Source organism: Hippocampus bargibanti, linkage group LG11, assembly GCF_051943395.1.
Source record: "Hippocampus bargibanti isolate YZ-2025 linkage group LG11, ASM5194339v1, whole genome shotgun sequence".
Classification (NCBI taxonomy): domain Eukaryota; kingdom Metazoa; phylum Chordata; class Actinopteri; order Syngnathiformes; family Syngnathidae; genus Hippocampus; species Hippocampus bargibanti.
This window is the reverse complement of record NC_142744.1, coordinates 2,513,915-2,536,294: the sequence shown is the minus strand read 5'-3', so window position 1 is coordinate 2,536,294 and position 22,380 is coordinate 2,513,915. Positions and strand designations below refer to the sequence as shown.

The 22,380-nt window shown below is 40.5% G+C and overlaps 1 protein-coding gene across 1 annotated transcript in view; it reads right to left on the bottom strand.

Moving 5' to 3' along the window:
• Positions 1–14,299, bottom strand: part of LOC148891119 (uncharacterized) — a 35,554-nt gene extending 21,255 nt beyond the window's left edge. The window contains exons 1-2 of the mRNA XM_089008276.1: positions 13,850–14,299; positions 11,732–12,033 (exon numbers count right to left, since the gene is read on the bottom strand). Coding sequence (XP_088864402.1) covers positions 11,732–11,816 — 85 coding nt within the window. The 5' untranslated portion in view covers positions 11,817–12,033; positions 13,850–14,299. The remainder of the gene's footprint in view (positions 1–11,731; positions 12,034–13,849) is intronic.
• Between the last annotated feature and the right edge of the window lie 8,081 nt (positions 14,300–22,380).

Here is a 22,380-nt window from a genome sequence, read left to right as displayed (position 1 = left end):
ATGCAAACAGGGTCGGATATATCGATAGTCCCGGTTATATCGATATTTTTTCGGACTCCCTTGAATATCGATATAACGAGACTTTACTGTATATATATATATAGGGCCAAAACTACCAGCAAAAGATTTTAGTTGGCTGACGAAGAAGCGAAACGTCCGACACCTTCAAAGAAGTACAGATGACGGCTGAAGAAACCTTCTCATCAATGGACCACTCCTGTATGACTGAGAGCTTACACAGACGTAACAAAAACTACATCCGGCGTTGACCCTTTCAGGGACAGCGGCGTTTCGAAATAAAACTGGTCTGTGTCACCAGAAAAATTATCGGTGATTTATTTACCGTCTTGAGCATGAATCTCATCACCTTATCGTCGACGTCAACAAATCTTTTGTGGTTCAACACACACGGACAACAAAACTTGGATCAAGTGCACGTCGGCTCCGATATAGAGAACTGGATGCACCTCCCCCCCCAGAAAAGCCCCGATGAGCGTCAAAGTCAAGATGTCCTCCCGACATGACAAATGCGTCTCCACGATGTTCTCTTCCCCCTTGCGTCTGACGGACACAGCCTTGCCGCGTCCCTGACCCCAATAACCCGAATTCCTGCCTGATTGAGTTACTTTTAAAAAGGAAGCCACACAGGGAGCGCTCGGCTGATCCTCACCTTAAATGGGAACACATTTCGGACGTGTGGGAGAGATGATCAGACGGAAAGATTTCCTCTTTCCGGTGCTTGTGAAGGCAGAGACACAGAGAAACTGAGAGAGTGAGAGAGGGGGACTAAGAGAAAAATAGTGGGGTTTACAAAGTGGCCTTCCCAAAAAGATGAGAGAGAGACTGATGGACCCAAAGACAGAAACAGACAGAAAGACCGAAAGATCGATAGACAAGCCGATAGACAGACCGATAGACCAAAAGATCAAAAGACAGAAAGACCGATATAGACAGGTCGATAGACCGAAAGACAAAGTTCAAAAGACTGAGAGGCAGATAGACTGATAGACAAACCAAAAGACCGTTAGACAGACAGATAGACCGAAAGACAGACCAAAAGATGGATAGACAGACCGAAAGACTGATAGACAGACCGAAACACAGATGGACAGACCGAAAGACCGAAAGACCGACAGACCGATTAATCGACATATTGATAGCCCGAAAGACAGATAGACCGATAGATACACCAAAAGTCAGAAAGATTGAAAGACCGAAAGACAAAGGTCGAAAGACTCATAAACCGATAGACAGACCGATCAAAAGACAGACAGACCAAAAGATCAAAAGACAGAAAGACCGATATATCGACATATCGATAGACCGAAAGACAGATAGATCGAAAGACCGAAAGACAAAGTTCAAAAGACTGATAGACTGACAGACAAACCGAAAGACCGTTAGACAGACAGATAGACCGAAAGACAGACCGAAAGACAGACCGAAAGATGGATAGACAGACCGAAAGACTGATAGACAGACCGAAACACAGATGGACAGACCGAAAGACAGAAAGACCGATTAATCGACATATTGATAGCCCGAAAGACAGATAGACCGATAGACAGACCGAAAGACAGACCAAAAGATGGATAGACAGACCGAAAGACTGATAGACAGACCGAAACACAGATGGACAGACCGAAAGACAGACAGACAGACCGAAAGAGCAAAAGATCGATAGACAGAAAGACCGATAGATAGACCAAAAGATGGATAGACAGACCGAAAGACTGATAGACAGACCGGAAGACCGAAAGACAGAAAAATGATAGACCGACCAGTTTATGCACCACAAAAAAAAAAGTTGAATTTTTAAAGATCTAATTTCGCCCAATCGAATCAATCAATTGCGCCACTGTAAAAACAACAACCGAATGTGATTCGAAATGAACACAGTACGAGTGAAAAGTCATCTTGTCATGACACATCCACTAACTCCCTTTCCCTCTTGACCCTTTTGTGCTCCCGTTGTTTCTCCAAATTAAATCCACATTAAGAAAAGTAACACACACACACACACACACACACACACACACCGCGATCATTACGAGTGTGTCTTGCGTCTGGTTGAACCAGAAGTCTCCAAAGTGTTTCCGCGTCGCCCGCTCGCGCCTCCAGACAAGGCTGGCTCTAATGACCTGGCCTGATGGTTCAAAGCGGGCCGCAGACGCTATGATTAATGAACGGGATTTGCTAATTTCACCAGAATAAAGCTTATTGTATGCATACAAAAATAACTACGCGAGTTAACATTCTTCACTATTCTTAGAGAAAAGTTGTTCTAAGGAAAAAAAAAAAAAAAAAAAAAAAGAGATCGTACGATAAAGACGCTCGTTTATTTCATGTTTCCAAAAGGATTAACTGCCGCCTCGCTGGAAATTATTGAAGTTGTTTGAACTGGAAGAAGTCAAAGTGCGCCGCAACATGCTGAACGACTCCAGATCAGAGAACGAAGGGGTTTGAGGGGGTTGGGGGGGGGATAATTTCCCTTTGCTGTTTGAACTTGAAGAAGTCAAAGGTGCGCCACGACAACGGAATAACTTCAAATCAGAGCTCGGGACAACGTGGGGAGGGCTAAGGGGGGGTCATTTATAGCTATATAGCTATCAAGCGAGATAGCTAACTTATCCTGTAACTGTAAAGTCACCTTGAGAGTTTTGAAAAGTGCTTATGAATGCAATTTATTATTATTAGCTACGTATTAGCTAGCTAGCTTTATAGCTATTTGAGTTACTTGCAGGTTGAGTGCTATTAGCTATCTAGCTATTAAGCTAGATAGCTAACTTATCCTGTTGCTGTAAAGTCACATTGAGAGTTTTGAAAAGTGCTTATGAATGAAATTTATTATTATTAGCTATGTATTAGCTAGCTAGCTTTCTAGCTATTTGAGTTACTTGCAGGTTGAGTGCTATTAGCTATCTAGCTATTAAGCTAGATAGCTAACTTATCCTGTTACTGTAAAGTCACCTTGAGAGTTTTGAAAAGTGCTTATGAAATTTATTATTATTAGCTATGTATTAGCTTTCTAGCTATTTGAGTTACTTGCAGGTTGAGTGCTATTAGCTATCTAGCTATTAAGCTAGATAGCTAACTTATCCTGTTACTGTAAAGTCACCTTGAGAGTTTTGAAAAGTGCTTATAAATGACATTTATTATTATTAGCTATGCATTAGCTTGCTAGCTAGCTTTCTAGCTATTTGAGTTACTTGCAGGTTGAGTGCTATTAGCTATCTAGCTAGATAGCTAACTTATCCTGTTACTGTAACGTAACCTTGAGAGTTTTGAAAAGTGCTTATGAATGAAATTTATTATTATTAGCTATGCATTAGCTTGCTAGCTAGCTTTCTAGCTATTTGAGTTACTTGCAGGTTGAGTGCTATTAGCTATCTCGCTATCAAGCGAGATAGCTAACTTATCCTGTTACTGTAAAGTCACCTTGAGAGTTTTGAAAAGTGCTTATGAATGCAATTTATTATTATTAGCTACGTATTAGCTAGCTAGCTTTATAGCTATTTGAGTTACTTGCAGGTTGAGTGCTATTAGCTATCTAGCTATCAAGCGAGATAGCTAACTTATCCTGTAACTGTAAAGTCACCTTGAGAGTTTTGAAAAGCGCTTATGAATGAAATTTATTATTGTTAGCTATGTATTAGCTAGCTAGCTAGCTTTATAGCTATTTGAGTTACTTGCAGGTTGAGTGCTATTAGCTATTAAGCTAGATAGCTAACTTATCCTGTAACTGTAAAGTCACCTTGAGAGTTTTGAAAAGTGCTTATGAATGCAATTTATTATTATTAGCTATGCATTAGCTAGCTAGCTAGCTTTCTAGCTATTTGAGTTACTTGCAGGTTGAGTGCTATTAGCTATCTAGCTATTAAGCTAGATAGCTAACTTATCCTGTTACTGTAAAGTCACCTTGAGAGTTTTGAAAAGTGCTTATGAATGAAATTTATTATTGTTAGCTATGTATTAGCTAGCTAGCTAGCTTTCTAGCTATTTGAGTTACTTGCAGGTTGAGTGCTATTAGCTATCTAGCTATCAAGCGAGATAGCTAACTTATCCTGTAACTGTAAAGTCACCTTGAGAGTTTTGAAAAGTGCTTATGAATGCAATTTATTATTATTAGCTATGTATTAGCTAGCTAGCTAGCTTTCTAGCTATTTGAGTTACTTGCAGGTTGAGTGCTATTAGCTATCTAGCTAGATAGCTAACTTATCCTGTTACTGTAAAGTCACCTTGAGAGTTTTGAAAAGTGCTTATGAATGAAATTTATTATTATTAGCTATGTATTAGCTAGCTAGCTTTCTAGCTATTTGAGTTACTTGCAGGTTGAGTGCTATTAGCTATCTAGCTATCAAGCAAGATAGCTAACTTATCCTGTAACTGTAAAGTCACCTTGAGAGTTTTGAAAAGTGCTTATGAATGCAATTTATTATTATTAGCTATGCATTAGCTTGCTAGCTAGCTTTCTAGCTATTTGAGTTACTTGCAGGTTGAGTGCTATTAGCTATCAAGCGAGATAGCTAACTTATCCTGTAACTGTAAAGTCACCTTGAGAGTTTTGAAAAGTGCCTATGAATGAAATTTATTATTATTAGCTATGCATTAGCTAGCTAGCTAGCTTTCTAGCTATTTGAGTTACTTGCAGGTTGAGTGCTATTAGCTATCTAGCTATCAAGCGAGATAGCTAACTTATCCTGTAACTGTAAAGTCACCTTGAGAGTTTTGAAAAGTGCTTATGAATGAAATTTATTATTATTATCTATGTATTAGCTAGCTAGCTAGCTTTCTAGCTTTCTAGCTATTTGAGTTACTTGCAGGTTGAGTGCTATTAGCTATCTAACTATTAAGCTAGATAGCCAACGTATCCTGTTACTGTAAAGTCACCTTGAGAGTTTTGAGCTATATAGCCAGCTAGCTAACTTATTCTGTGACTGTAAAGTGACATTGAGAGTTTTGAAAAGCGCTTATAAATGAAATGTAAGATTATTAGCTATCTATTAGCTAGCTAGCTAGCTTTCTATTTATTTGAGTTACTTCCAGGTTGAGTGATATTAGCTAGTTAGTAGCTATTAGCTATCTAACTATTGGCTATCAAGCTAGATAGCTAACTTAGCCTGTAACTGTAAAGTGACCTTGAGAGTTTTGAAAAACACTTATAAATGAAATGTAATATTATTAGCTATCTATTAGCTAGCTAGCTTTCTATCTATTTGAGTTACTTCCAGGTTGAGTGCTATTAGCTAGCTAGCTGGCTAGCTAGCTATATAGCTATCAAGTTAGATGAGCTATCTTATCCTGTAACTGTAAAGTGACCATGAGTTTTGAAAAGCGCTTATAAATGAAATGTATGATTATTATTAGCGATCTATTAGCTAGCTAGCTTTCTATCTATTTGAGTCACTTCCAGGTTGAGTGTTATTAGCTCTCGAGCTGGCTAGATAGCTATCAATTAGCTAGCTAGCTAACTTATCCTGTAACTGTAAAGTGACCTTGACAGTTTTGAAAAGCATTGATCAATGAAATGTAGGATTATTATTAGTGAGCCATTAGCTAGCTAGCTTTCTATTTGAGTTAATTCCAGGTTGAGTGAACGCTGGCGAGTATGGCTGCCACTGCTCACACAGCGCAAAACTTATCCTGTGACTGTAAAGTGACCTTGAGAGTTTTGAAAGGCGCTTATAAATGAAATGTATTATTATTATTATTATTATTATTTCAATGCCAAAAAAGTTCCCCGACAACAACATGGGAAGCAGCATTTGTCGCTCGGAATCCGAGTGAAACCAATTGAAAATTCCTTTTTGTCAGATGATGCCTCCTTCAATTTGCCCTCAAGTCATCAACGCGGCCCGCCACCAACTTTAAGCGCTTCCAGATTCAAGTTGCCCTGTGGCACTCGCCGTTGCGTAATCAATCTCCACCCCCTTCCCCCGAGTGAACGCTGCACATCAGCCCCCCCCCCTCGAGCGTTGCCTTGTTTTACGCCATAGCCCCCAAAGACCGTCCATCATTTTAATGGATGTATATTTGATTTCATTATGGTTATTAGTGAACGGCGGTTCTGATGTTTGTCACTGTTGGAATGTTTCATCCCCTCCACATATTACCTACAGAGCGCACAATAAATTTATGAATAACTAGTTTTCCAATTTGAAGTCAAAAATAATGACTGTTATGGTGGTTTACATGGAACAATTTGAATTTTTTGTTGGGACTTTAGCAAGCATTCTGGAATTTCATAAGTCTGATTTGCTTTCACGGGCCGAATAAAATGATGTGGCGGGCCAGATTTGGCCCCCGGGCCGTGACTTGGACACCTGTGCTATAAATGCATATTTTTTTTCGTGCCAAAACGGGCTTATTATACATGGTTGTTTTTTTTTTTTTTCATGTCAAAAACTGGAATTTCACAAGTCTGATTTCCTTTCATGGACCGAATAAAATGATGTGTCGGGCCAGATTTGGCACTCGGGCCGTGACTTTGACACCTGTGCTATACACGCATGTTTTTTTTCGTGCCAAACAGCCTTATTATACATGATCTTTTTTTTTCATGTCAAAAACTGGAATTTGATAACTTTTATTTGCTTTGGCGGGCCGAATAAAATGATGCAGTGGGCCAGATTTGGCCCCCGTGGCGTGACTTGGAAACCTGTGCTATATATATGCATGTTTTTTCGTGCCAAAAACACCGTATTATACATGGCCGTTTTTTTTTTTCATGTCAAAAAATGAAATTTGACAACTTTGATTTGATTTCGCAGGCCGAATAAAATGATGTGGCGGGCCAGATTTGGCTCCCGGGCCTTGACTTGAACACCCATGATGTATATCATAAGCTGTTTTAAGCTAATAAAAAAGACCATTTATAGGATGGTGTTTTTTAGTTAAAAAATGGTCATATAAAGCTACATGGATGCCATGCATCTTCACGTATTATTGTATGAAAGTAAAATACTGTAGATGTACTTTTGATTTGCATTGTATTTTGGACAGCCGCCCTCATTTCAAGTTCATATTACTGCAGACCCTTATAACTTAGGAATTAACTCTTTTTTTCTGATGAAAGAAGAGAGTCTAAAGTTTCTTACGCCGCATTGAATGTTGATGTAGTCGTAAAACTCAATATTCTGTTGGTGCTGGAATTTGAGTGAAAAAAAAAATGACAAAAACCCTGGCACTGGAGTGGCCACATTTTTGCACATTGTCTGGCAATGAATGAGTTAAGTATGTTAACAGATGATTTTTTTGTACTCCGTTACACTATATAGCCAAGGTGCGTCGAAACTAGGTCCAAGTCATTTGCCACCCTAATGAGGGCAAGCGGTCGAGCAATGTGAATGTATTCAGCGTAACTTGAGTCGTTGGCTGACAGGAAAGCTTGGCAGAATTTGCCGCTACAAATCCGACATGCAAAAACTGATGGAAATTCCGGCCGTTTTGCGCAAAGAACCCCCCCTAAGGCCACCCCCTACCCCACCGGCGGACTATGTCAGCCACCTGTCTGCAGGAACATATCAATGTCTGGGTGAAAAGCGCATGTAATCATATTTAATAAGGTAAGGCCAATAATTGATCTTGACTGTTTCCCAAAAGGTTCCCCAGTCATGGTTGATTATGGAACCTGATAGGACGGCTTCTGAAATGTATTTTTTTTTTTTTTTTTTGTCAGTGTGGGAAGAGGAAACAAAGTCGGTTGACTTGAAATGAAGCTGGGTTGTTTTGTGCTCGAATTGAAAGCGTCAACAATGGTGGTTAGCGACTCTGCTAACCACCAGCGTGATTGGGACGATCTTACGTTAGAATATTGGCTGCATGTCAAGGGTGTTAAAGTCATTTTTTTTTACCCGCGGGCCGCATTGTAGTTATGGTTTCCGATGTTATGAATTTAGGGAAGCCATTATAATGTTTAATTCTCCCCACATATTTCATCTAGAGCGCATAACAAATGAATGAAGAACTAGTTTTCAAATGGGAAGTAAAAAAATAATGACTTATTGTGGTTTACGTGGGACAATTTGAAAGTTAGATCACCAGCTATCTCGCTCGCTCGACCCGCAAGCTAGCTATCTCGCTCGCTCGACCGCAAGCTAGCTATCTCGCTCGATCGACCGCAAGCTAGCTATCTCGCTCGCTCGACCGCAAGCTAGCTATCTCGCTCGAGCGACCGCAAGCTAGCTATCTCGCTCGCTTGACTGCAAGCTAGCTATCTCGCTCGCTTGACCGCTAGCTAGCAATCTCGCACGCTTGACCGCAAGCTAGCTATCTCGCTCGCTTGACCGCAAGCTAGCTATCTCGCTCGATCGACCGCAAGCTAGCTGGCTCGACCGCTGTTATTGTGGTTTACATACGACAATTTGAAATTTGGGTTCGGATTTTAGCAAGCATTGTGGGATTTCACACGTTTGTTTACGTTTTCCAATTAAAAACAAATCTATATTTCGGACACATTAGAATTGTTTTGATTTTGAACATGTCCAGTGAAGTATGTGGCAACCTTGTATCCTGTCATATTGGGGATTAGACATATTCACCATATTTAAATACATTTAATGATCTGTACTAATTAATTCCTCATCATTTCAATCGCAAGCCAAAACAACAATAAAACAAAGTAGACGACACAACACTCAGAAGTGCGTTGGCTGGCTGTGGTTGACCCTCAACGGGGTCCGGCGACCCCCAGTGACCTTTGACAGCAGGAAGTGAAAGCCGTGGCAGCGTGACAAGTCGAAGCGAGTCGGCACTCTCACGTCGGGTCTGCTTCTCAAAATGGAGTCCAATTGATTTTATGGACCCCCGAGCCATTTGCAATAAATGCTGATAACTACATTGCAGAGGTTAGCAAAAGTTTACACACCCCTGTTAAAAAATGGACTGATAAGGGGTGGGGTGGTGGTAAAACCAAGATAAAACATTTCAAGTGTCCCCCTCCCCCATCTTTAACGCAAGCTTGCTGAGATCAAACTAAATGACTGAAAAGTGGTTGCATAAGTGTGCACACCCTCTTCCGTCGGTTATATGGCATGTTCTCAATGAACCAATAACATTGCAACTTATGTGAAATGAGAATCGGTGCACACCTGTTTAAAGTCCCTTTGATTGAGCCCATTGTTAGGGCAATTCCTGCTTCATTAATAATGACCCTCACACCATATCATAAATTTGAGTATATAACGTATGTAAATGATGTTACGTTTGATTGGTGGTGGGATTATAAAAGGTGGTGATGGGTGGTGGATGGATGGATGGATGGATGGATGGATGGGTGGGTTGTGTTGGGTGGATGGATTCATGGATGGATGGATGCATGGAAGAATTGGTTGGGTTGTGTTGGATGGATTTGGGTGGATGGATGATTTGGTGGATGGATGGATGGATTTGGGAGGGTGGATGGCTGGATGAATGGATATGGATGGATGGATGGATGTGGGAGGGTGGATGGCTGGATGAATGAATATGGATGGATGGATGGATGGATGGATGGATGCATGGATATGGATGGATGGATTTGGGTGGATGGATGGATGGATTTGGGTGGATGGATGGATTTGGATGGATGGATGGATAGATTTGGGTGGATGGATGGATGGATTTGGGTGGATGGATGGATTTGGGAGGGTGGATGGCTGGATGAATGGATGGATGGATGGATGTGGGAGGGTGGATGGCTGGATGAATGAATATGGATGGATGGATGGATGGATGGATATGGATGGATGGATTTGGGTGGATGGATGGATAGATTTGGGTGGATGGATGGATTTGGGAGGGTGGATGGCTGGATGAATGGATGGATGGATGGATGGATGGATGTGGGAGGGTGGATGGATTTGGATGGATGGATATGGATGGATATGGATGGGTGGATATGGATGGATGGATTTGGGTAGATGGATGGATGGATTTGGGTGGATGGATGGATTTGGGAGGGTGGATGGCTGGATGGATGGATATGGATGGATGGATGGATGGATTTGGGTGGATGGGTGGGTGCATTTGGGTGGATGGATTTGGGTGGATGGCTGGGTGCATTTGGGTGGATGGCTGGGTGGATTTGGGTGGATGGATGCATGGACGCATGGATGGATGCATGGATGGATTTGGGAAGATGGATGGATTTGAGTGGATGGATGGATATATATGGATGGCTGGATGGATATATATGGATGGATGGATGGATGGATGGATGGATGGATGGATGGACACCCTCACACTGAGCCTTGTCTGTATTCCTCAGGCGTGACACATCGCACGCACATGAGCATGAGTCAGTGGGTCACTGAGTCAGTCATGGATTCAACTGAGTCAGCCAGGTGCTTTTTTTCTTGATTCTAAGGAGGCCAAATCCTGACAAATGACACCGAAAACACAAACAGCGACATTCCGCGTCAGCACACAGAGGTGTGGGAGAGAGAGAGAGAGAGCGAGCGAGCGGCGATAATCACATCCCATTGAGGTTTGAAAGAAAAAAAGAAAAAGCCCCACTCAAATATATCCTGACAGCCACCTCTTAAACCACTGGTGTCAAAGTCAAGGCTCGGGGGCCGAATTTGGACCGCCACATCCTTTTATTCGGCCCACAAAAGCAAATCAAGCATGTCAAGTGCCATTTTGCATGCTAAAGTCTGAACCAAAATGTCAAATTATCCCATGTAAACCACAAAAGTCATTATTTTTTTACTTCAAATTTGAAAACTAGCTATTCATGAATATATTGTGCGCTCTAGATGTAATATGTAATCATAATAACAATAATACATTTGATTTATAAGCGCCTTTCAAAACTCTCAATATACTGTATGTGGAGGGGATGAAACTTTCTAATGACTTCCCCAAATTCATACAATCATGATCTGTTTTGAGCTGTTAATATTATAGTGCACTGGTGTCAAAGGCAAGGCCCGAGGGCCCACTCTGGACCGATACATCCTTTTATTCGGCCCACGAAAATATATCAAAGTTGTCAAATTAAATTTTTTGACATGAAAAAAAAAAACGACCATGTATATATAATACACCGTTTTTGGCACGAAAAAACTAGCATGTATACCACAGGTGTCAAAGTCAAGGCCCGGGGGCCAAATTTGGCCCACCACATCATTTTATTCGGCCCGTGAAAGCAAATCAGACTTGTGAAATTCCAGGATGCTTGCTAAAGTCCCAAACAAAAATTCTAATTGTCGCATGTGAACCATAATAATAGTTTAATTATTTTTTTATTTCAAATTTGCAAACTAGTTATGCATTAATTTGTCGTGCACTCTATATGTAATATGTGGAGGGGATGAAACAAGCTAATGGCTTCCTCGAATTTATAACGGCCCCTGAGAGGAAACCGTAATGACAACATAGCCCGCGGCAAAAAATGACTTTCACAACCTTGTATTAATCCATCCAAACTTGACAGAAACTTTGAGCATCCTTCCCTCGTTTCTTCACATTTCACAAACTTTCAAACAAACCCTAAATTCAGCCCCGGAAAATGTTGACTCCGGGGTTAGAGCGACCCAACCCTTCGCCGAGCGAACCAGCTGGCAGGTGAAAGCAACACAGTATGAAAAAGCCATCCAACATCAGCCTGTGTTGTCACAGCAAACACGCGGTGACAAATGACAGCTCTCAGGAGCGGCGAGAAAACAGAAAAACAGCTCCTGATTATCAGGAAGCCTGTCCGGGAATCACCGTGGCAACATGCTGACAGCAATGTAACACTTTGCCTTACCGGGTGACGTGCGCGGCGGGTCGGGAAGGGCGCGCGCTGCCGCCCGGGTCATCAATGGACTCCTCCATCCACGGCACCCTGTCATGTTTTCGCGCCTGGTCGTCACAGCGTGCGGGAGCTCCGAACGAAATGTTTCCTCCTCGGCAAAAGTGTCGACTCCATCTGCGTGCAGGGGACGGCTGGAGGCACCTCCTCCTCCTCCTCCACGTCGTCGTCCTCCCACCCCAGGACCTCTTTCAGCGGCAGGTCTCCTGCTTTGGCCTCCCCCACGCCACAAAAAGCCTTGAGCAATCTTGCCCCCCCTGGACAAAAAGCAGAAAAGGTGTAAACAGCTAAATGAGTTCTTCAAATGTATTGACGCAGCGGCGTTCTTTCTCGTTTCAAGTTCAAGAGTTTGGGAGATTCTTTTCTGAATGATTTTTATTTGCTTTGCACTTTACAGTGACTTGAAAACAAAGGAGAGTGAACCTTTGCAATGTAGATCTTTTTTTAATGTTTTTTACAATACACAGACAACTTGTGCACTCTGTGTGGTCGTGCCACAAAACGCCAGAGTGCACTGAGCTCTAGTGGAAAATAGAAGTAAATGTAAAACCAAATAAAAATAAGAAAGAATGAAGGGCAAGAAGAAGCAAATAAGATCCCCAAATTATCCCCATTCACTGAGCTATTTCAACAAATCAGATGAAATAAATGCCAAAGTATTTTATTTAGTATATTGTAGCTCTATATCTTGTTCCTATTTATAATTGTGTTTTATTTATTGTATTCTATTTATAATTGTATTATATTTATTATTGTAGCTATGCTTGTCTGTGACTGTAAAGTGTCCTTAAGAGCTTGCGAACGAGCTAGCGAGCTAGCTAGCGAACGAGCTAGCGAACTAGCGAGCTAGCTAGCGAACTAGCTAGCGAAACGAGCTTGCAAGCGAGCTAGCTAGCGAACGAGCGAACTAGCTAGCTACCGAACGAGCGACCTAGCTAGCTACCTGGCGCTCCAGCGAGCTAGCTAGCGATCGAACTAGCTACCCGGTGATCGAAATTTCAAACTGTCCCATGTAAACCACGATAACAGTCATCATTTTTTACTTCAAATTTAAAAACTAGTTATTCATTCATTTGTTATGCGCTCTCTATGTAATATGTGGAGCCGATGAAACATTGTAATGGTTTCCCCCAAATTCATAACGGCACCCGATAGAAAATCGTAACTTAGCATATGACGAACACACAATCATTACCGTGTGATTTTGTTTTTGGTCTTTAAAAATACAATGACGAATTATTGTGTGTCGGGTTTATGCTCAACTTCAACTGAGCATAACAAATAAGTCGGAACCATGCACTTAGTGAGGGTTTTCATTTCCTCAAAAGTGATGTTATATGGCCCTCTTCGATTTCTTGACAGCCATAGCAGTGCATCTTGATACAATCAAGTATTTTCTACTGGGTTTAAATGAATTAAACGCATGTGGGGTTGGTAAAAAAAAAATACATTTCCCCCAAAATGTTCATCGGCTCTTCACCGTTCACGCGTTAGCGTCTGTGGTGTATCCCCGTGATAAATGGGGGTTCTCCGAACAGTTCAAAAGTCCTGCAAGATCATTAAGCTTTGTTGTTTTTAGGAATCATGATACATGAACATTCCTGCATTTTCTGGCACTCTCTAAGAATATAGCCAGAACCACCAGAACATTCATTTACCCCACATTTTTATTTGTCACATACTTCAGCGTTTAGTCACTCTTTGACAGGTCATATTATATATCGTGATTCATTTGTTGTCTTCAATTAAAAAAACGATGTACTGGAAAGGTACAGTATGTAAAGTTATTTCAAGAATTCCTCAAGTTAAGATGCGAAAGCAGATGGAAGAAATATAAACTTAACGACATAATGTAGCATGCAAGGTGAAGCCTGTTATTCATTCTAATTGCTGTTTGTTAACGTCGACGGAAATAAAGCTTCAAAGTGGAGGACTCAATGCACGAACACGGACATGTACTAAATATGTGTCCTCGATTTGCTTCTGGTGCTGCTTCTGTGTTGACTCACATCCAACAAGCATGTTTCATATGATTAAGCCATTTTTTTTCCTCCTTCACGGCTCTCAACTAACCTGTTCAGTCCTGCCTCCAAGTCAGCATGGACGGGGAAAGTCTCATAACACACGAAAAAAAAAAACTTTGAGTCTTCGTCTCCGCTCTTCAAACTCAATCTTAGAAACTGGGAAAAAAATAAAAGCTTGCAAAAAATATGAAATCCACGTGCGTAATTCTTTTACGCACTAATGGAATCCGGCCGCGAGATGACTTCTTTACCGGGATTTAAAAGGCTTTTTTTACAGGTAAATTGATATCCGATGCTGAGTGACTTATGGTGCTCCGTGAGAATGTCGCTCACGCTGTGGAGCAGACACAAGCTAAGTGTTCCTCCAATGGCCCGCGGTGGAGCGGGGCTGTGCGTAAAAACAAAAAAATAAATACATAAACGCCGTTCCTCTCCGCCTGTCAGAGTGAAAACGGAGCTTGCCGGTCGCTCCTCAAACTGTTGCGACTTTCTCTCACTCGCATAGTTCAAGCGTCTTGTGGTTTCTTCAGGGGTGGAGGGAAGGAAAAGGCAGGCTGGGATGGGATGGGGAGTGATTGGCACTCAAGATCTGCGTGGGGCACGTTCGCTCAAAAAACAACATGCCCCCCCCCCCACCCCTCATCGGATTCACCTGCCAGGAGAATAGTGGATGAGTTTACATCAACGCGAAACCTCAGTGAGGATTTAATATGTTTTAAAAACACAGTTGAATTAAATCACCTTCAGCCATTGACGTGTTTGTTCTCTAGTTTTTTTTTTTTCTAATTGAGACGAAAAAAATCGTCGTGATACATTTTAAATTAGCAGCGGTTTTGATCAATAGGGGGCGCAGTTTGATGACGTAGGCCAAGGAGGGGTGCCCGTTTATGTCTCGTCGTAGTATCTAATTAAGACGAAAAAAAGGTCGTGATACATTTAAAATTAGCACTTAATCTACCGGCGGTTTTTTTCTCAATACAGGTTTGATTATGTAACCAGAGAGTTGGGTGACCACGTGTGTGCTTAGTTTTATATAATTGAGACGGAAAAAAAAATCATGATACTATTAAAATGAACACTTTCTCAGCTGTTTTACTCAATACGGGGGCGCGGTTTGATGACGTAACGGGGAGGGGTGACCGTAGTAGTAGTCTGTAATTGCGACAAAAAAAATCGTTGTGATACATTGAAAATTGTTATTAATTCTTTATTTAGTCTTTTTGTTTCCTTTCTTGAAAATAGTTATGAATTCCTTCGTTTTTTTTAATTTCCTTTCTTCTTCCTTTCATAACTTTTCTTCTGTGTTACTTCCGGGTAGAGTGAATGCTGGCGCAAATGGCTGCTGCTGCTCACCCGCTCAAAAAAAGAAATAGCTAATATATAGCCAGCTAGAAAGGTAATAGATAGCAAATAGACAGCTAGCTATGTAGCTAGCCAGATAGCAAATAGCTCGCTAGGTAGCTCAAGGACACTTTACAGTCACAGACAAGCATAGGTACTATAATAAATAAAATAAAATCACAAATAGAATACAATAAATAAAATACAATTATAAATAGAAACAAGAGAAAGAGCTACACAGAAAAATGCAATTTATGGGCCAATTACTAATATACATATATATTTTTGTATTTGATTTGTAAATGCAGGCATCTGCCAGTCCACCTTGACAGCTCATCACTGCTCTCCATCTTCCACACAAGGACGACGAGGCACTCCCCGCATGGCAAACACTGCAGGCTCGCCAGCTCACAAAGGCTAGGTAAATACCTCTCCACCGAAGGCCCACTCACCTCGCAAAAAAAAAAAAGGCACAGACAAAGGCAGGGAGGATCCCCGTTTTGCGCTGCTATTAATAGCGTCCGTGACAACAGCTTGGAGTGGGTGACATGCAGGAATGTACAGTCAGATAATAGCGTGGGTTGCAAAGGAATAGGATGAAAGAAGTCAAACTAGCTATTGATGTTTTGTTTGGGAGATAAAAACGCATTTGGGACATCACGTGACAATGTCAGGCTCCTTTCATAAAGCACAATCACATGTCTATTAGCTAGCTAGCTTTCTATCTAAGTTACTTCCGGGTTGAGCTAGCTATCTGTTAGCTATCTATTAGCTAGCTCTCTATCCGAGTGACTTAGTTATCAAATTAGCTGTCTATTAGCTAGCTAGCTTTGTAGCCGAGTTACTTCCGGGTTGAGTGAACGCTGGCACGTGTGGCTGCCGCTGCTCACCCACAGAAAAACATATCCTGTGACTGTAAAGTGACCTTGAGAGTTTTGAAAGCCGTTGAGAAATTAAATGTATTATTATTATTATTATGTATCCCAATATTATGTATTATTATGTATCCCAAAAAAATCAATATCATGTTTTGCTGAGTCCGAGCGCTACGACCTATCCTCGACGGCGCAAGGCTAACAACAACAACAACAACAAAAAAAAAAAAAACCCCTCAAAGGAATGGGGCAGCAGTCCAGTTGCTGCCGAGGCCGCAACATGTAACAAGTGAGTCAACATCATCCATCACTTTGAGCGATCAACTTGTTAAGGTGTTGTTTGAGGCTTTGGAGCGTGACAATGTTTGTACAGTCGCCTCATACATACAAGCACAACACACACACACACACACACACACATTCTTGTTTCAATTGTTTTGTGGGGTCCGGATAACTCCAGTTGACGAGTGACGACTCTAATGAGTTGAGAGAAGAACGAGTGTTACATTTGAACACTAAATGTCACCCCCATTTCCCATTTCAACTTCTTTAAAAACAAAGAAATAAAAAGTGGACTTGAAACTGAAATAACAGCAGGAGTGAGGTTTCTGAATGGTTACATACAAAGTCCTCACCCCTGTAGTGAATTTGGTGAAAATATCGTTTGACTTTTTGTGGTATGAACTTTTTCCTCTCATTAAACACGCGCACACACAGTGAGTAAAAAGTGTGTATCTAAATGAAATTAAAATACACACCAAAAATCATTTTTGGGTGAATTTGTGAGGACCTCTCTGAAACTTTAACAGATGCATAAATAGACCTTCTAGAAGCATTTCGAATGAAAAACTTGTGAGGACCGGCCAAAAGGTCCTCACTTGTCAAAAATGTCCTCACTACGTATGGTATAAAAAATGTTGGTGGTCCTCACAAGTGCATCATACAAACACACACGCCACAAACCTGAAAGCGAATCCTTGGAAGAATGCAAAACCCTTGCATAACATTTTTGACCATCATTTTTCTGCATTCTCATCCAGATGAGCATTTTTTTGGAGGCCCGAAGACCACCAAACATGAAGCAGGGAAAGCGGATTTTTTTTTTTTCCAATCTCGCCATTCCACCCACAGACTTTAGTTTCCGGCCTAGGGGGGGTCACGACCTCTTTCTCCCAAAGTCGTCTGAGAGAAAGGGCGGAGCGGTAAAAACTGTCGCACAAAATTGAAGGCCCGCCATTTGAAGAGGTGCAGGCGCGTTTGGACTCACAGTTGGCTGCTTCCTGGATATCCCAGGTGGCAAATATCCGCGGTGCTGCAGTCGCCTCTCGATTCCACCCAGTGGAGCTGGGAAAGCTGTTAAAGAACCAGAGCTTTGAGGGGTGATTTTTTTTTTACGTCAGGCACGTGGGAGGGCACCTATTTAGAATAAAAATGGCTTGGTCCAGCGCAGTGGTGGGAAGATTAAAATAATAATAATACATTTCATTTATAAGTGCCTTTCAAAACCCTCAAGGTCACTTTAAAGTCACAGGATAAGTTTTTTTTTTTTTCGTGGCCACACGCGCCAGTGTTCACTCAACCCGGAAGTAACTCAAAAAAATAGAAAGCTAGCTAGCTAGCTAACAGAATGTGAGATATCTAATAGATAGATAGCTGACTTTATAGCTAATGTGTTTCATGACTCAAATAGCTAGATAGCTATAGCAAATAGCTATCTATTAGCTAGCTAGCTAATATGTTTCCTGCAAATGGTGAAACTCTTACATAAACTTTACAAGTTTTCCACATTGATATTGAATGATTAAGGCCACATCCAATGGCGGATGGGCTGACGCAATATAGCAAACTAGCTAGCTAATAGAAATGAATAGATAGCGAATAGATAGCTTATAGCTAGTGAATATAATAATAATAATACATTTAATTTCTAAGCGCCTATCAAAACTCCCAAGGACACTTTACAGTCACCGGATAAGAACTTTTTTTTTGAGCGGGTGAGCAGCGGCAGCCATTCGCGGCAGCCATTCGCGCCAGCGTTCACTCTACCCGGAAGTAACACAGCAGTCATGAAAGGAAGAGGAAAGGAAAGAAAGAATTTAAAAAAAGATATATACAGATAGCTAATAGCTAGCAAATTGATAGCGAATAGCTAACAAATAGATAGCTAAGAGCTAACGAATAGATAGCTAATAGCTAAGCTAGCTAATATCTAGCAAATAGATAATAGCTAGCGAATATAATACTACTACTAATAATAATACATTTAATTTCTAAGTGCCTTTCAAAACTCTCAAGGACACTTTACAGTCACAGGATTTTTTTGAGCGGGTAAGCAGCGGTAGCCATTCGCGCCAGCGTTCACTCTACTCGGAAGTAACACAGCAGCAAAGTTATGAAAGGAAAGAAATTTAAAAAAATATATATAGATAGCTAATAGCTAGCAAATAGATAGCTAATAGTTAGCGAATATTCAGTTTTAGGGCTACATAAACATTCAATATAGCATTAGAAACCTTAGACTATGTCATCCAAAAAAAAATAATTCCTAAGTTATTTGGGTCTGCAGTTATCCGAGTTTGAAATGGGGGCGGCTGTCCAAAATACAATACAATGCAATAAATACAATACAATACAATACAATACAATACAATACAATACAATATATACACATTGATTTTAAAACTTCTGAAGCTCTAACGAAGCGCTAACATGGGCAAAAATTATGTTTCATCTTTTTAACTGGAATAATTTGGCATGCTTGTTTTACCGTACTTTTTTTTTTTTTTTTTTTTTTGGTGGAGACTACCAGGACAAATCCAATTTTCTGTAAGATCTTGCAGCACTTAATCTAAATTCTCAAACTTGAATTAAACATCCCGGGATGGACGTAAGTGACAAATTCCAAAATCACTCACAAACGTTGAATCATTACAAACTTTTTTTTATTGGGCTGCAGAAAGCAATTTACACTTGGATTTCAACGCCTTCATTTCGATCACTTGCCATTGATGACGCTGAAAAACAAAATGTCAAAAATAATCAACGTTTTGATTGAATACATTCGACTTCATCAAGGAGATTTGGGCCAACGTCCACTTTAATGACAACTGCATGGAGGGGAAGGGGGGGGGGTTTCCAGATCAAAGTCTGATTGGCAAAGTGGCACAGCGTCAAAACGCAACGCTGCCGATGGATGACCAAAGGGTCAAAACACTGCCTTGGTGGTGCGTTCAAGGACATCGGTTAAAACAAAGTATGTTTGAAAGTCAAATTGACAAAGGCGAAATATGTCATACTTGGGACTAACCATCGTTTACTTCTCCCCCCCAAAGTGCATTGACGGCATTTGCCGAAACTCCCTTCAGGCTTCCTTGTCACCAATTTTACTGAATATTTTATCCGTTTTTTTTTTTTCAATTTAAAGGGGACATATTGTAGAAATGTGATTTTTTTTTTTTGGTTGCGTTTTTGTAGTTCAGTTCAAAGTAGTGCGCCAACGCCAAATCTCTGGCTCGGTTGTCATGGTAACAAAAGCTGCAATTGTCATTTGCCGGTCCATCGGAGCTGAGATAACCGCAGGAAGATGAACAAAAACTTTGTGTTGAATATATATTCTCCATTGAGACTTTGAAAACATATTATTGTTCCTGCTACACCGCAAAAAAAAAATTGGGTGGGGAAAAAACGAAATTGAATCTGATTAAATGGACAAAACTTCATAAAATTGTATCAGTAACCAACGGAAGCAAAAATACAAGACCCACAAAAAAAAAAAAAAATCATTTGGGCGGGAACCTAAAATGGTGGCAAAATTCGCATCATTTCCGAGGGCCATCCAAGTGCTGGCGTTGACACACTAACCACTAAAAAAATCAATTTTAGGGGGGAGTGAACCTAAAATGCACTAGAACCTTTCAAATGTGAATTTAAAAGCTTCACTTCAGAAAGAAATTGAAAAAAAAATGGCTTGAACGGCAAAATTCGCATCATTTCGAAGGGCCATCCAAGTGCTGACGTTGACACACGACCCACAAAAAAAAATCATTTCAGGGAGGAGTTAACAAAACACTAGAACCTTTCAAATGAGAATTTAAAAGCTTCACTTTCGAAAGCAATTGCAAAAAAAAAAAATCAGGCTTGAACGGTAAAATTCGCATCATTTCCAAGGGGCATCCAAATGCTTGCGTTGTCACACGACCCACAAAAAAAATCATTTCAGGGAGGAGTTAACATAAAACGCACAAATGTGAATTTAAAAGCTTCACTTTCAAAAGGAATAGCAAAAAAATATTTTTCAGGCTCGAACGGCAAAATTCGCATCATTTCCGAGGGCCATCCAAGTTCTGGCGTTGACACACGACCCACAAAAAAATTCTATTTCAGTGGGGTGAACCTAAAATGCACTATAGCCTTCCAAATGTGAATGAATTTAAAAGCTTCACTTTCAAAAATAGTCCCATTTTTTAGGATTGATCGGCAAAATTCGCATCATTTCCGAGTGTCATCCAAATGCTGGCAAATGTTGTCACACGACCCACAAAAAAATCCATTTCGGGGGGGTGAACCTAAAATGCACTAGAACCATACAAATGTGAATTTAAAAGCTTCACTTTCGAAAACAGTCCCAACATTTTTATTTTTTCAGTCTTGATCGGCAAAATTCGCATCATTTCTGAGGGCCATCCAAATGTTGCCGTTCCCGACAGCGCCATTTTACTCCCTTTGTGAAGATTCCATGAGATTTTTAGGACCTCAGAACGTCACAAAATGTCAACGAGGAACCAGGGGAGTCACAGAAAGGCCTCCAATTGGCCTTTTTGTTCTTTCTTTGTGAGCGCTGTATATTGTACTGTATTTTTTACAGCAACAGCAAGTGGAAAGTGACCATGCAGATTGTAGCCAACCGCTTTAAAAAATAAAAACTTTTTACCGCTTTAAAAAATAAAAAATAATAAAAATAAAATAAAATAAAATAAAATAAAATAAAATAAAATAAAATAAAATAAAATAAAATAAAATAGACAACCAGTGTCTTCAAGCATTCCTTCACTGGATCGACGCAGATCGGACAGAGTGGACCCAAATCTCCCAAATGAACGACTCAAAAGTGAATCAACGAAGCTTCACGTGAAGCATCGTGAACACCCAACGATGGATTACGCAAAAACCGCCATCTTTTTTTCCAAGAAGCATACAATCCGAACACAAATTCCTTTACAGTAAGAATGCACTTCCAGCGGATGAATAGATACAGAAAGAGAAGTGAAAAAAAAAACGTAAAAAATAAATTAAAAAAGGCCATCTGAGAGTGAAAAGCAAGCTTTCAAAATGCACAAAAAAAAACAGATGATGTCATTGGTATGTCGGCAAGTTAAAAAATAAAGATATTTGGACATTCCTGCCTTTGAGATTGTTGATTGCGTTTTATCGATAAGAGGACAGAAAAATAGCCAAAATTGATTTAAAAACACCACATGAGAGAATACAAACAAATAAAAAAAAAAAAACATTCCTGGACATAAATTGCCACAATTTACAAAAAAAAAAAAGGCAAAAGAGATTCAATGTAAGCAGGCCTGCCTGTAATTCAAACGCTGGGTCTTTAAAGGATAACCGACATCACTTTTTTGTTTCTTAACTGACATCAGAAAAACGTTTTATAGCATCTAAAATACCCAAAACACGCAGTATGATATTTTTTGTCAAATCCAAAACACCAATAAAAATGACTTAAAGTGTCCAAAATCTGCAAAAAAAAAATGAACCAGGAAGTAGCCAGTTTCAGATCACCCCAAGACGTCTTGCCTCGCTGGAGAATCAAAACAATAGCTTCAGATTCGGAGAAGATGGTTTCTTGTTACTCATCCAGTTATGAATATGATTCAAATAGTTCTGAAGAGGAAAGCATCCACGTTTGGAATCGATTAAAGAATTTATTCCGTGCCATTTTGAGGCAATAGGAGGGGGGGGGAAATGTAGCACTAAAAAAGAGGCAGAAAAGGGCGACAAAGCTCCGTGTAAGGAATTAATCAGCCCGTTTCCACAGGCTGATTAATTCCTTACACGGAGCTTTGTCGCCCTCTTCTGGCTCTTTTTGGTGCAACATGACGTTTTCAGACCAAACAAGTACAGCAAAATGCATTGACGTGATGGAAGGAATGCTACAATGTGTTCTTTTATCGGTCAGGGGCGTTCCTTCAGTGACGTAGGGTGAGGACTTGTCCCCAACTCAAAAACAAGACTTCCGGAATATTCAGCGCGAGTCTTAAAAGGTAAAATATAGCTATATGCGGTGGAATCTTTGTAAAATGCGCTCAGTAGGAGTCATTTGAAGCCATTTTACAAATTATGGACACAACTTGTC